The sequence below is a fragment of the Lotus japonicus genome, chromosome 2 (genome assembly GCF_012489685.1).
Source record: "Lotus japonicus ecotype B-129 chromosome 2, LjGifu_v1.2".
Classification (NCBI taxonomy): domain Eukaryota; kingdom Viridiplantae; phylum Streptophyta; class Magnoliopsida; order Fabales; family Fabaceae; genus Lotus; species Lotus japonicus.
The window spans coordinates 90,821,596-90,837,311 of NC_080042.1; the positions used below are offsets into that span (position 1 = coordinate 90,821,596).

Sequence of the window (15,716 nt, forward strand, 5' to 3'; positions counted from 1 at the left end):
ACAAGCCCATGAAGACAAAAATCAATGCATAGCTGACTCAATAATCACACCCAAGAACTAAACAAATAAAAAGGAATTTGAGAATCAAATCACAAGATTACAACTCCTAGCTCAAGGAGACAAACCAAGGGATTCAAAATCCATTCGAACATGGAAAATTGGAATCTCGGTACCCTAACCTTAAGTCAGTTCCATGATTTAAATTGGGTCAATTCAAACATTGCAGATACATCAACCCAAAAGAATTGTATTAAGGGAGCATAATGATACATCAACCCAAAATACAAGCAGAAGAGAGATAGATCAGGGAATTATAAAACTAAACTGGCAACAAGAAAGGAAACAATTGGCACAACTAGAAAGCTGAATCAATTTCCCCACCACCTATAGACAGAACTCTAACCCTCTGCATAAAAGCTAGATGAGTCCAACGCAATAAAATTAGAAACCAATCATAGACGACCAAGAATGTTGCACACAATGGAAAAGATGATGACCATAGCCGGACTAGATTAAATGAAGCAAATTTCTAGCTTGTTGTAAACCTCCAAACAAGCCCATGGAGACATAATCAATGCCTAGCTGACTCAACAATCACACCCAAGAACCAGACAAATAATAAAGGAATTTGTGAATCAGATCACAAGATTATAGCTCCTGGAGACAAATCAAAGGTTTCGAAATCCATTTTGAACATGGAAAGTTGGAATCTCGGTACCTTAGACTTAAGCTAGCTCCATGATTTAAATTAGGTCAATTCAAACACTACAGATACATCCAACTGATTGTTATTGAACATGACATGATTTCTCCTTAGCCAAATAGGGACTATGACAACAATCTATGTCAAACAACCTGACTCAACATAGGTACAACAACCTAGCTAACCATTATGGCAAGAACCTCCCAAAAACTTCAAGTCTGCTATAAACCCCACACATTTGCCCACTAGACAGGAACAACGACATGATCAACCGACAAGGAATCCTCTCAAGCTGCTCAACACCACTACATAATAGAAACCAATAGAAAACTACCAAAGCGCCATGGAGCTAGGAACAACCTAAGGGCAACAACATAGACAAGAAACGAAGCAAAAAAAAATAAAACAGGCAACAACCAACAACTTTCAGCCACGCCACCAGAGACTCAACACCACTTCCGCAACCACAATACACACAGATACCTACGAAGGAACCTACCAACACAACCAGAGCTCTCTTCATAACTTATTGTCACAGATAGCTAATGACACAAATAGCTGGTAGATCACTAAGGGAAAAGGACTCCAAAACCTGAAAACCACACCCAGAGAGCCGAGTACAACAACGCAAAGGCGAGCTCAAAGACGATATCCAATTATTCTAAAATCTTAGATTGTGTAGCCACATGAATAGTTTTTATATTATATTCTAACAAATCACACCTCTAATTATTTTATGCAATGCTCAAAAAAACTGATCTGTAAGTTTTGAATTCAAAATAAGCCTCATCAGAATAAACGCATTCCTTCATCATATCATACTTACTAACAATTCAAAATGCTCATTAAGTTCATGAAGGAAGATAATTCAGACCGGTGAACATGGTCAACAGAAATAATCCAAAAGATAAACAAGGTTCATAGCACAGATACGCTACATTGCAGCAGATGTTTTAATTAAAAAAACATAGCATAAATCCACTTGAAAGATATGAAGTTTAAGTCTTAGAGACTCATAAAATCATTCAAATGCCCATTGGTTTGCCTTACGAACTTCGTCCTCTTCCTCAGGGGTGTAGTCATTCTCAATGTGAAAGATCTCCCGAATCTCCTCTGGTTGCTTGTCCTTGATCGAGTCTGCTACAGCCTGGCACGTAAGGTCCAGTAGGCTCTTGATGTTCAAATAGTTCGCAGCCAAGATGAGATCAAAGAGCATGACTTGGTTGACCTTGGTGAAATCAGCATCCCAAGCCCTTAGTTCATCCTCGGTTGGCTTCTCGCCGGGATTCGCCTCAGCCTCCGCGTGCTTCTTGCAATACTCGATGACCTTGGCCAAGATCTTGCTGGTGACGTTGGGGAGAGGGAAGACGCTGTTAGTGCTAGCGTCCTCGACCATTTGCTTGATCGTCTCTGACTTGGGCGCCACCGCTTCGTCGACCTCAAAGGCCTCGCCATCGGAACTCTTAAGCGTGATCTTTCCCGTCGAAGACATGGTTGGAGTTGGATGAGATTTTCTTCCTCCTGTTCGCAGAGAAAAAAAAAACGAAAACCCCAAACCCTAACTTTTTCTTGGTTGGATAATTGTGATGTGTGGTTTGAACTTTGAACACTCATACTCTATATATACTATACAATGCATGAATATCATCAACGAATATTTTCCGATACGATGTATAAAAAAAGTATATCATCAATAATTTATTTTTTATTTATATTATCAATATTGATTTTCTTTTTTTTTACATTGAAAAGATAAATTACTCTCTCCCGTGATTAATCCATGCACCTCCGCACCCAACCTATATGTCATCTAACTCTTACCACTTGAGTTATCATTCAGGGATATTAATATTGAATTTTATATATAAGTAAAATTTATATTTATATACAAATTTAAATAATATAAATTTTGAATTAAAAATATCAATTTATAAAAATTTAAAACAATATAAATGATATAAATTTTAATATAATGAAAATATCAATTTATTTTTAAACTAAATAGATAGAAGAAATACATTTTAAAAAATATTAAAAAATATTTTTTCCAATTTAAAAAAAAATCACATAATTTAAGATATAACTTCAAAAAATAAAAGAGTACACAGAATCTCATCCTTTTAAATTATGAGTGGATATATGATTATTAAATAAACAAAATTGCATTAACATTATCTAATCTAACACCTTTTCTTTCAAAAAAAAAATCTAACACTTTCAAAAAAACTTATATAATAGAAATTTCTAATATTTTCGCTTTGAAATATTGATATTGGTTTTAGGATTCTGTCGAACGTAACAAACTTTTTCTCCCATCTTAAATTCTTTAATTCATCTACACTTCATTTTATTTTCTCAATTTTTTTATTTTTTTTATTTTTTATATATCTATCTTCTTCTTTTTTTTTACAATCTATCTTGTTTCTTTAACTATCACATCACACGATATATCTTTTATTTCTCTATTTATACTTTTATATATATCACTCTCTAGCTTGTTGTAAGTTTGATTAAGTTTGACTCATCACTCTCTATTCCATTCTGTTTGAGTGTGAACAAATTAAAATAGAATTTTTCGAGTTCCACTATGGCTATCATCACCATGAGACAAATACCGGCTCTGGTTGTTTTGCTTGTAGATATTGTGTCTTCCGTATTAGGAGTTGTAGCTGCTTTTCGCATGAAGGTAAGCAATTAACCCACCTAATTAATACTAGTGGTTTTTTCCCGTGCAACATGTCTATTATATTTGATATATCAATTAATCATGAATGTGATTATGTGTGTTTGTTTAAATCTTAGATAATATCAGGGCAAATCTTTTAAAATTCGGTTTCAAAATCTGTTTTGGAATTAGGAAACACGTGTCAACAAAAGATAAGTTATAAAAACTCATAAAATCATAAATTAATTAAAAATCTTAAAATTCAATAAAGATACCATAAAAATTAATTAATACTCTAAAAATAAATGATAAGATAAAATAAGATAAAATCATGAAATAAACAACCGGAATCCTAATTAAATCTAAAATTTAAAAAGGTACTAAATAAATGTAGATAAAATCTAGCAAATCACAATAAAAACTCATAAAATCCTGAATTAATTAAAAATCCAAAAATTCAATAAAAATACCATAAAAATTAATTAATACTCTAAAAATAAATCAAAAACAAATTAAGATAAAATCAAGAAATAAACAACCTAAATCCTAATCAAATATAAAATTTAAAAATGTATTTTTTTTATAAGAATTAGCCTGAGAATGACACGTGGAATTTTGTTTATGAGAATTAACGTGAGAATGACACGCCACTAAGAATTAACGAGAGAATGACGCGTCACTAAATCAGCCTGATAGAAGTTCATCTTTTCTAATATATATTGATGATATTGATATTGATATTAATAATAATTCTGTAATAGTTTAATTTTTGGGAAGTTTGATATACATATGGAGTTTTTTTTATGAGCCAAAGAATATATTGAAATGAAGTACAAGAGTACACCCACTGATACCTAACAGGCATATTACACATAAGATAATCTATCTCAATAACCCCAATAACCATCAGAAGATTTCCCATAAACATATGCAGACATGGCATATGTGCCTCCCCATAAGCCAAATACCATGATGATGACCCGGTGGGAAATACATAACGCGTGCTCCAAGAATCATAGAAATAACACCCTTCACTGATATAATACACCACCAGCCAATTTTGCTATCCAAACACATGCTAACAATAAATTGCTTTATCTGTTCCAAACTAGTAGCCTTCACGATACCACCACTGTAATCGTAGGTAGCCCGTGTTGCATTTCTCATCTCACAGTGACAAAATGCACCTACCCGGATTCTGTTGCCATTCAAACCAATAATAGTTGAACCCGCTCTTAGCCACTTCCATGCTTTTAGCTGTGCCAATTCCAAGACCTGATTACTGTCAAATTCTGCCCCATTGAAAATAGCTTTGTTTCGAGCGAGCCAAACAGTCCACAGAATTGTCATCCAAATAACATACTCCCCTGCTCGCTGATGGGGAATTGCAACAAATGATCTCGCGGTGTAGGCAACAATGGTGACACCACTCCAAGCCAATCAGAACACGCATACCAGATAGGGCATGTTGCAGCACATAGAAGAAATAGGTGATTAGCAGACTCCTCCTCCAGCCCACATAGAGGGCATAAGGATTCATCCCCACTCACTAAAATGCGCCTCTTTCGAAGATTATCCTTTGTCTGGAGCCTGTCTCGCAGCAGTCGCCAAATAAAAGCTCTAATATTTGATGGGATCGGGGCTGACAAAACCAAATTAAACATCGGATCTGCTTCCTCCAAGGTTTGTGCCTGCAAAAATAAATAAGATGAGTTAACTGAATAAATACCTTCCCCATCATGCCTCCACACCCACCTATCAAGTTTGTTTTTTATCAGTTGCACACTCCTTAGCTCCCCTCCATTTCCTCAAGCTAACTCTCCTCACGACCTCGTAACGGTCTCCGCCTTTTAAATAAACATCTCCACACCCCATCTCTCCACTGGCCCATCCTGTTAATCCACTCAAGGGGACCTGATGTAAGCCAATTCTCCGTCCAGAATTTTGTCCCTCTAAGCTTTTCTGCATACCAGTTTCAAACCAGTTCCAACCCTCACTAATGCAATTATTTTTCACATCCCTCCACCAAGGAGAATCCCCATATTTTCCCTCTCTTGCTTTTATGACCCTGCACCACAGATTCTCTTGCTGAACTAAGAACCTCCATTTCCACTTGGCAAGAAGAGACATATTGAATAGGCGTCAATCCTGAATTCCCAATCCCATGGTCCTTGGGTTTACATTCCTCAGTCCATTTTACCCAAGCTATCTTCCGCTCCTGATCCTCACCCCCACAAGAACCTCCTCATAATTCCAGTGCAAACGTTAAGAAGACCAGCAGGAATCTTAAAGAAGGAGAGGTAAAACAGAGGTAATGCAGATAATACGCTCTGAATGAGACATATTCTCCCCCCTGAGCTTCTTGATTATCGGCTCCCACATTGCCAAACTCCTGCTCCCCACAGGAAATGGAATACTCATAATTTTACAGTGCAGCACAGAAGCAACTGAGGCAATCCCTATCCACCGCCGCGCCCGATATCTTGCTTTTGTGAAAATTAACTTTTAAGCCAGAGATTAATTCAAAGCATCTCAGGACACATTTCATAGTTGTCACATTTTGTAATGATGCATGCTTCCCCAATAAATAGTGTGTCATCCGCAAATTGCATCATAGAAACATTAAGCTCTGCCGTCTCCCCTAGTGAAAATCCTTGAAACTTGCCCATGTGCACAACATTATTAAATAGGTCATTTAAGTCCTCTGTCACAATCAAGAAAAGAAACGGGGCAAGTGGGTCTCCTTGGCGTAGGCTCTTTTCCATTCTGAACTCCTCACATGAACTTCCGTTAACCAACACCGACACTGATGCCGAACCAATACAACTCATGATCCAATGAATCTATTTCCCAGGGAAGCTCATTCTCCTCATCATATATTCCAAGAAATCTCATCGTACTAAATCATAAGCCTTTTCATAATCTACTTTGATATACATATGGAGTGACCTAGCCACTATTAGTCAATTAAAATGGAAAATTTCAGCACATGCATGGTATGTGAGTCTTTGCATTATTCATGCTTCATGCCAATAGACTCTTATATAAAAGGCACATGTCATATTAATTGTTTGACAATATATATATATATATATATATATATATATATATATTTCAATTTTGTTATAGGGACAAAGTTATATGAACTTATGAATAGTGGTGCGTACATTCTGATAACAAAAAGTCTAGTTCTTCATTTTCTTTCTTAATCTCCACCATTGACACCACCATCCATCCTCTTCTTTTTCTTCATCAATATTAACCTTCCCTCACCACCATCCTAAAGGGGAGGTCACAATAAGGGGGCTTCCATGTGGATTTTTCTTTTGTTTCTTTCTCGTTTATGTGTTTGTACTGGGGTTGAAGCATCTTTGTGCCTCATTATAGTAAATTTGCTTACCTCAAAATATGTGGTCTTTTTTTTTTAATAATTTGCAGCAAACGCCAGTAACTACAAAGGATGGTGTGACATGCAAGTTCTCATATGATCCAGCCAGTGTTGCATTGATGGGTTATCTTTCTGTAGCTTTTCTTGTTGCGTCCTTTGTGGCTGTATGTCTAACTCTGTATTACCTTGAAAAGTCTGTTCCACTAAGGGTTTTGTTTATGAGCTGTGATTTCTTTTTTCAATTAAGTATTGTTTCCTTAATTAATTAATCTTTCTTTCATTTTTATGATTAATTTCATCTATGTTTTCCTTCCTTCTGCCTGATTCATAGAGATAAAAGATTGATTCTGATTACCTCATAATTTTAGAATTTGGATCGGTCTATCTGCAGCTTTATTGTTATGGATAATCACTGAACAAACTCACCCTTCACACAAAGTTGTACATCATGATCTTAATTATGATTGCGGTTCATCTCTAGCTAAAAATTGGTTGTATAATTGGCGCCATGATATCCCTTACTTTGGGCATCACTTGGTGCTATTCCCTCTGGGATATATTGACACGGCTCGTGACTCGTGAGGATCTTCCTAATGAAGACAATGATATGGAAGTGGCTAGCTAGGGTGTGTTGCTAAAAGAAACATCACACTGCACAGTTATTTTGTTGATCTGCCATTTATATATTATATTTGAATGGAGAATTATTTGGGTAAACTCGTTTTCTTTGTATTACCTTCTTGAGTGGGTTGTACTCAAGGCTTCTTTTTATCAATGAATCTTTTAGTCTTCGAAAAAATATTAAATTTGAATCATATGACATTTTAAGTGGTCACATAACTATTACATCACTATTAAATTGTTTGAGAAGGGATTCATTCACTCCAAGAGTAAGTTAAAAAAGCTACTCCCAATACCCTTTATTTTATTTTAAAATAACGGCTCTGATCATTACCCAGCAATCTCTCACGTGACTTCTTTCTCCATTTCCTCTCTCACCCTTTCCCTGTTCTTCTTCGTTACCCTCAGCCAAGCCAGCAGACACGACCTCCATCAGTTGCTTCACCGTTCTACGAATCTCCAGCTTCATCAACACCTATAAATCTTCTCAGATCTCACCCTTCCCTGCTCTCAGCCGTGAGTTTGAACCAAAAGGATCCGATTCCACCTCCGAAATGTATACCCACTTGGCCCCTTGCTCGAAAAATAACCCCTCAGTTACCATTCTGTTGAAGCTCGCACGCCGCTATGAGACCAGCGCTGCGTTGACAGCAATCGCTGCCATGGCTGCGGCGTGAGAATTGGGGTTGCGGACATGATAAACTTGATTTTCATACACAGGATTTTACTTTGTTATATATAAATAAAATAAACAATCATGTTCGTATGGCAATTAGCAAGGCAAAGGGGTGTTTATGTTATCACCCATTATTATAATAAGATTCATATGAAAAAGAAATTTGAGTTGCAGTAGATCCAGATGTTTACAAGAAGAACGAGAAAATGCAAGAGGAATTGGGGAGAGGAAGGAGTCACATGACAGATTATAGGGTTTGATCAGAGCCGTTATTTTAAAATAAAATAAAGGGTCAAGATTGGGAGTAGCTTTTTTAACTTACTCCTGGAGTGAATGAATCCCTTCTCAAATTGTTTTAATATAATCTTGTTTATTTATGATTAGATCTAACGACTATAATTTGTTCTTATATTCTCATAAAATAACAATTTTCACAAGGTACGTACATCTCATATACATTTAGACAAGTTCTGCATAAGCATGATTTAGCAGGAAGGATTGAGATTTGATAGTTCGAGCTATCTCATCATGGAGATGATTAACAAGCAACATGATGAGAAGTCACAAGTGGTGCACACTTGATAATTCTCATGCATGTTAAGGGTTTAACTCACAATCTCAAATTTAAATATGATCAAAGGTGAAGAGAGAAATTCAAAATGGGAGCTTGTATGCTCTTCTTGAGCCTTGAGGGTGCAGCCACATGTTCTAATGGGCTTAGCTTATGATGACCCAAAGCTACTCTTTCATGCTTCTATATTCTCGTATTCTAATCTGTTGGGTTGTAAATGCAAAGTCTAATCATAAATCATATATGAATCGAAATACAAAACTCGTGATCCAAACGGGTCGGGTACCACTAACAATTGATGGGGAATGAGAAAGTAAACAACTTTCAGATTCTTATTTATTTATTTACTTTATGAATGCTATCTCTTATTCTGCTTAGCAGCCCACATCAATTTATTCGCCACCCATGAAGGATAGTAGGCATATCTCATAACTATATATCCTCATTAAAACAGCAAATCACATGATAAATAAGGTGGAAAGAAAGATAAATTAATTTGAAGGGAATTTTAATTAGTTGTTGAATGATTAAAATAATATATGTTCCAACCATCTACACATCATTTTGACCACATGATTGGGGTGCATATGTCACTACTTACATTTTCGCCGACGGTGAAGACAAAATAAACAACTGCCCCATCCTTTGGTCGTTGTCTTTTATTGACGCTGCCACTCAATTCGCTCACCAATTACGACAATCTATAAATAGTTCAACATAACAAGCATAAATAATGAAATCAAACAACGTGCTACCTCTTATCTTTTTCCTTGTTATATAAACTTTATCGATCATCATTACCAGAAAACCAAGATAAGCTAGTTAAAATTGCAGGACCATGGAAGCTTATTCTATGTCTTATTCTGCGTCCGAGTCTTCATACGTATCACAGAACAGTGAGGAGGCTAGGGGTCTAAAAAATGGTTACCCTTATAGTCAATCTCATGATTCCTCGCGGAAGTCACAGGGAAAGGCATGGAAGAAAGCACCGGTGGCACCACCGCCTGCAACGCCGGTGAAGATATACCAGGTGGACGTTATGAACTTCCGAGATCTAGTTCAGCAGCTCACCGGTGCACCTGAGTTCAAGCCTCAGCAGCTTCATCCTCAACCTTTTCATTCCAGGAAACAATGACCAAAATATTGGAACAGAGCAAGAGCAAGAGTCTCTCTGGGTCTTAATTTTATACTTTTTCTACCTTCCTTAGTTATATTTGTTTACATGTTCGGCCATAGTTCAATTCGGCTCGAACAAGATTGACTTAGTGTGGATATCTTTCCAATAACTGTGTTTGGCAACCCTTAATTTGTATCTTTTGGATTTGGGAGCCTGCACTAGAAATTGGTCTCTGCAGGGTTCCAGCTCCAGCTGGTTATACCCTTGTTAAGTTTGTCAACGTGTATCCTTAACTAAGATCAAGATGAAAGAATTGCAATAAAATCTATCAGAAATTACTATATCAATGCTTGAAGTAGACATTTAGAAAATTCATGTAATTGCAGTATATATTGATATATACATACCAATACCATGATCACATACATTCTGGGTTATTAGATACCAGCAGGAGTACCAAACTACCAATCAACTAAAAAGATCGATGTTACAGAATGATAGAAAGTTGATGCATATATTATGTTGTTCCTTCCCCAATTTAATTTCTTTGGAACATACATTTGGACTACTTTAAGAATAGTCGATTAAACAATTTAGCTTTTGTGGTCAACGATTAAGCAGTTTAATTTGAATCTGCAGTTCTGTAGGCTGATAAGCATCTGACTTCAAGTAGACTCTAAACAACCAGTATGGATAGCATCGGACTCCAATTAAACAAGTATATATGAAAATACTTGGTTAATTAATTTACTCAATTAGGAATTTTGATATGAGGAGAATATAATTAACAAAGATATATATTCAATCTCTTGCTCGTGCATTTCAATATTTGACTGTTTGAATCTTTGGAGTGATGTTTGGTTTTGAAATTTTCATTCTTCCAACCCATTCTAAAAGATACATAGATTGAAAGTTCATCAGCCTTTTGAGGTCTCAACAGCTTGAATACATGAGCATCAAAATTTCCTTCTCCCTAGGCTAGCTCCCTCCATCTCAAAAGCTTCTTTGTGTTTTATGTTTTGATTTTGGCCTACTGTAGTACTGTGTTTTGAGTCATGTTACATTTTGTTAAACATTATCCTACATAAATCATTTTTCATGTAAATATATCAAATATAAATTACATCACCTTAAATCACTTTTCCCCTAATCAATTCTATTTAAAATCACTTATGTTCAAAACCAATTATCATACTGATTTAAATATGTATTGTCCCAACATTTACATTTTTTTTTTTGCAATACGGGGCAAAGATAGTACTTTGCTGGTACCCAAAAAGAGATTGGACTTGTCAAATGTCAGATTGGGCTATGACACTGATGAAATCATAGTCTTTCTTTAGGTTGTGATTATTGAGTAGGTTATAGAAAATGGGCCATGTAAATGTGAGATCAAACCCCTTGGATAGTTGGGTGTAAATGTGATTGAGATATCATTTGGGACTTTAATAAAAAAGTATAACGAAAATTTGGAATTTTTGTCATTCATTAAAAACTAATATTAGAAAAATACAGTAGAATTATAAATATTTGACATATTTAACTTCATGGAGGAGTTAGGCCCAACTAAGCAAAGTTATTTGATTGGGAAAAGTAACACATTCACATCAAATCTAATGAATATTCAAATACAAACTAAATTTTTTAATTGTAGAAAAATAATGTTTAGACTGAGCTAAAATACTATATTCTTTTAATATTTTTAACGGTGCATGCATACATATGAATGAATTATAAAAATCACCTAATAATTCCAATTATTAGAACAGATTTGTGCGGTGCGAAACGGCGTCGTAGCTTGAGGTCTTATCTGGTTTAACAAGTCGTAACACAATCGCAAACTTGTGAGAGAGGTGCGAATCAAATCAACCATGTCATGGTTCGCAAAGACAATCGCAAACTCACTCAGACTCGACGAAGAAGAAGAAGAAGAAGAAGAACAAGACGAACAACAAGATGAACAACACAACAACAATGGCGCTGACCTCAAATCACAATCCGATTCACCATCCGCATCCGCATCCGCATCTACTCACAGCCCCACCGCACGCGGCGTCAAGGAAGATATCTCCGAGCTCACCAAATCCTTCTCGCGCCAGTTATGGGGCGTCGCCTCCTTCCTCGCTCCTCCTCCTCCTCCCGATCCGGACCACGACGCCGCCTCCGATCCCAATCGAAACCCCGCCGATGATGAAGAAGAGGACGTTATTGCCGGAATCCGAAGCGATTTCGCTGAGATTGGTGGGAGATTCAAGAGCGGGATCTCTAAGCTCTCTGGTCATAAGACCGTCTCTGAGATCACCAAGATCGCTTCTACTTTCCTTCAGCTTGGATCCGAACATCAACGCGATCTCGACGGTGTGATTGGAGTCACTGAGGACGTCGTCGCCTTCGCCAGAAACGTCGCGATGCATCCGGAAACTTGGTTGGATTTCCCTCTTCCCGATGATGATCCTGATTCTGATGGTATATTCAATTATTGCGGAATTTGTCTGAAAATTCTATTTACCTTTCGAATTGAAATGTCTAGGTCATTGATTTATATATCTTAGCTTAGAAATTCCAGAAAATCTATACGATTCTTCCTGATAATTTGTGAATTACGTTCTGCAGAATTTGATTTGACCGATGCACAACAAGAGCACGCTCTTGCTGTTGAACATCTGGCTCCGAGATTAGCAGCTCTGAGAATGGAGCTTTGTCCTGGATATATGAGCGATGATAACTTTTGGAAGATTTACTTTGTGCTTCTGCATCCTAAACTCAATAAAATGGATGCTGCTATTTTATCAACCCCACAAGTAAGCTTATTTTAATTCAGTTTGGTTTTCTTTCTTTGATGCATTTGTTTGATTGAATTAGAGACAATGGTAGGAATTTTATTCTTTATAGTCTTTGCATCTGAATCTTATAGTTTGATTTTTAGAAATTATAGGACATAAATGTGTAAATTGTAACTAGCTTACATGATCAAATCTTATAGTTGGAAACCTTTGTGAATTATGTGAGATCCTTCTGTATCACTACAGCAAATTGTTGAAGATGTTTCGGAACAAACTGTTAATTTTGGTATTGTTAGTTATTCTGCTTGCCTGTATAACAAGCAATTCGTGTTTTGCGTGTAGATAATGGAAGCTAGAGCAATGTTAACTCATGAATTAAACAGAAGAAGTCAGGAAAAGAAAGAGCCTGACTCATCTGCAAGAAGCAATACTCCCTCAAAAGAGGAAGAAGAACAGCATCTCTTTGTGCCAAGTAATGATCAACTTGAATCAAAACCTCTTCAGACGTCTGCTGTTGAAGCAGCTCCATCTGCGGTTGTGTCTGATGTTGAGATGGAGAAACATCCCATCGAAAGTGATGTAACAAAGATTATTGACAAGTCTGTGGTTAAAGAAGAATCGGTCAATCCAATTGCAGAACAGTCATCATCTAGTTCAGTAAATAGATTTTCATATGAAACCTATGAGGATGATGCGGATGATTGGTTGAAAGAGGATGATAATTCTGAAATGGTTGGTCCCAGTGGAACATCTGTTCATACTGGTAATGAAGAGGATGTATCATTCAGTGATCTTGAGGAGGATGATAGTGATGTGCAAGCAAGTTATAAGAAAACTAGATCAGGCTCTGATTCTTCCACAAAAGACTCTCGAGATTGGGTTCAGCTAGGAAGAAGTTCGCCGAACTCGGATAAGGATATCACCTCTGTTGAAGGCAGACATGCAGGATCTGATCATTCAAGTGCTCGCAATTCTGTGACCAAGGATTCTAATGATTGGCTTAATGTTGATGACATTGATGTAATATGATACTGCCACGAAAAATGTTCTAGAGGTAAGTTATTTCATATAATTCATTCTATTTTGTGAATATTTGCATATATACTCTGTGAGTCTGTGTTCTGTATGGTTAACCTCTGAAGACCGTGCTTGTGTAAATAAAGCCAGTCTCCACTGGGCTCTGTACTATGTATGGTTTACCATGCATCAACTAAATCTTTTAATTGATATCAGAATTCCCAGAATGAGTTTGTTAATACTTTTATAACTGAATGATGTTGTTTTTACATGATCCTGAATGAAGCCTGACTTGATATTATCAGTTGTGGCCACGCTCTATTAAAATACATTGGTTTATTATAGCGACTGGAATATATGAACAAGAGTTATGAATAGAAAAATTTCTAAGCACCTGAATGTATAATCTTCTAACTATTTGGTTGAGATGTTTACAGTATAGTTTAACCACCGGACGCTTTAGAATTTACTTGCAGTCTTACACCATAATTGCAGGCTAATACATAGCTATTGTGTCTAAAGATCTGAATTCTGAGCTCCTGGTGTCTAATGCTTGATATATTTCATCCTTAGTTGATCTTGAAGTTGTTAGATCATGAAAAAGGGTTCAAGCGGTGTCAGTTCTACACTTCGAAGTTGTAATTGTCTTGCTTTCTACTCTCATTTTGACTTTTATTTTTTATTTTTTATTTTAAAAATCATCCGGTATTTTTTGAATTTGTGTTTCTCAATAAATATGAAGATTTCTCCTCATCTTCTTGGTATTTTTTTTTTAATTCATATAACAATAAATGATATTAATTTGCCACACATTTTTTAAAATGCCTTATTTTGATTCTTGATCATATAAAAGAAGTTAGTCCCATGTTCAAACGACATTATGAAATTGTGGTATTTCACTTGGTTCATTACATTTGGCTGATCAAAATTGATTGATTTGCACCAAAATTCCTTATTAAATAAAAAAGTGGTCATCGAGAATTAAAATGAGATTACTTCAGAAGATGAAAGAGCAATGATTTTTATTCTTAACTAGGGATGAAAATTAAATATTTTATACTTGGAGTAAAAATATATTATACCATTCATTCTTTCCTTTTGCATCCTGTGATTTCTTTCTAACCCTTTCTTTTAGCAAACACCAAACTCCCCAAAAAATTATCTTGATGTTTTTTTCAAAAATACAGAACTTGCACTTGTCTTTGTCATACAAATAAATCATAGAAACAGAGCACCATACCCCTCCTAACAGAACCACCATCAAAGAAATCAAAACCTCATGGCCACCAACTTCTCAGCCAAATACCAACACTAACTAAACCTCAACCACAACCTTCTACAGGAGATTTACCCACAGCTACTATCTTCAAACTCCCCCCAAATCATCAAATCAGTTACCATCAAGACGAGCCATTTATGAACCACACCACCACCGACCTGAACTTCCCCAATCACCACCAATCAAAGAGGAAGATGACAGAAAACCCAAACCGGAAACCACCACAACCAAACCTTCGTTCTAGTATTCGGTGACCGCCTCAAGCAGCTCAACCATGGGAATCCAAGCCACCGTCACCAGAACCAACCATACCTGCTCCTTGCCGTCATTTCGTCACCTCCGAGTAGTAGTCGCCGCCGCGCCACCACATGAACCACATGAACTGTGGCCTTGATTCTTCGATCGCAACGAACAATCGGCCCTTTTAATGGGTCCATTTTACAAGGACATAAAGTAGAGTCCACCAATTACAAGTACGACCACTGTGTTTACAGCCAGTGCCAATTTTGGGGAGCAGTCATTTTGAATCTTTGTCACTTTTTCAACAAATATGGTGATCATATTTGGGATGATCACAAAGAAGAGTTTAACAACAGATCATATTTGGTGCCAATGTTTGGACCTCATAGGTTCTCTTAGTGTTATTTTCATTGCAACCTTGTTTTTTTATGAAAAACTTACGTCTAGGATTAACAACAGAACATTTGATATTTTGAAAATAAAAAAATAACAGGACTATAAACTGAAGAAGGTATATTATCAGGATTCAAAACATATTTAAGCCATTTTAAATAGAGTAAAGTACACTCACCCCCCTTAAGGTTTGTTAGAATTACACTCCACCTCATTCTTATCTAAAATCTACATCCCACCCCATTTTATATAGAGGCAAATTT

The 15,716-nt window shown here is 36.3% G+C and overlaps 2 protein-coding genes across 2 annotated transcripts; one reads left to right on the plus strand and one right to left on the minus strand.

The window, feature by feature from the left end:
- Positions 1-1,724: 1,724 nt before the first annotated feature.
- Positions 1,725-2,201, minus strand: LOC130735857 (SKP1-like protein 1A). The gene has a single exon (XM_057587734.1). The coding sequence runs from the start codon at positions 2,193-2,195 to the stop codon at positions 1,725-1,727; it is 471 nt and encodes a 156-aa protein (XP_057443717.1). The 5' UTR covers positions 2,196-2,201.
- A 9,331-nt stretch (positions 2,202-11,532) lies between these two features.
- LOC130740936 (uncharacterized) lies at positions 11,533-13,768 on the plus strand. The gene is made up of 3 exons (XM_057593669.1): positions 11,533-12,207; positions 12,355-12,542; positions 12,867-13,768. Exons 1-3 carry the CDS (start codon positions 11,613-11,615, stop codon positions 13,551-13,553), a joined length of 1,470 nt encoding a protein of 489 aa, XP_057449652.1. The 5' UTR covers positions 11,533-11,612; the 3' UTR covers positions 13,554-13,768.
- The last annotated feature ends 1,948 nt before the right edge of the window (positions 13,769-15,716 follow it).

Bases quoted from the DNA above. Each gene is read 5' to 3' on its own strand.
- LOC130735857 (XM_057587734.1), bottom strand. From the start codon at position 2,195: ATGTCTTCGACGGGAAAGATCACGCTTAAGAGTTCCGATGGCGAGGCC.
- LOC130740936 (XM_057593669.1), top strand. From the start codon at position 11,613: ATGTCATGGTTCGCAAAGACAATCGCAAACTCACTCAGACTCGACGAA. The intron at 12,208-12,354 runs GTATATTCAATT...TACGTTCTGCAG, and splicing joins TGATGATCCTGATTCTGATG to AATTTGATTTGACCGATGCA. The intron at 12,543-12,866 runs GTAAGCTTATTT...TTTTGCGTGTAG, and splicing joins CTATTTTATCAACCCCACAA to ATAATGGAAGCTAGAGCAAT.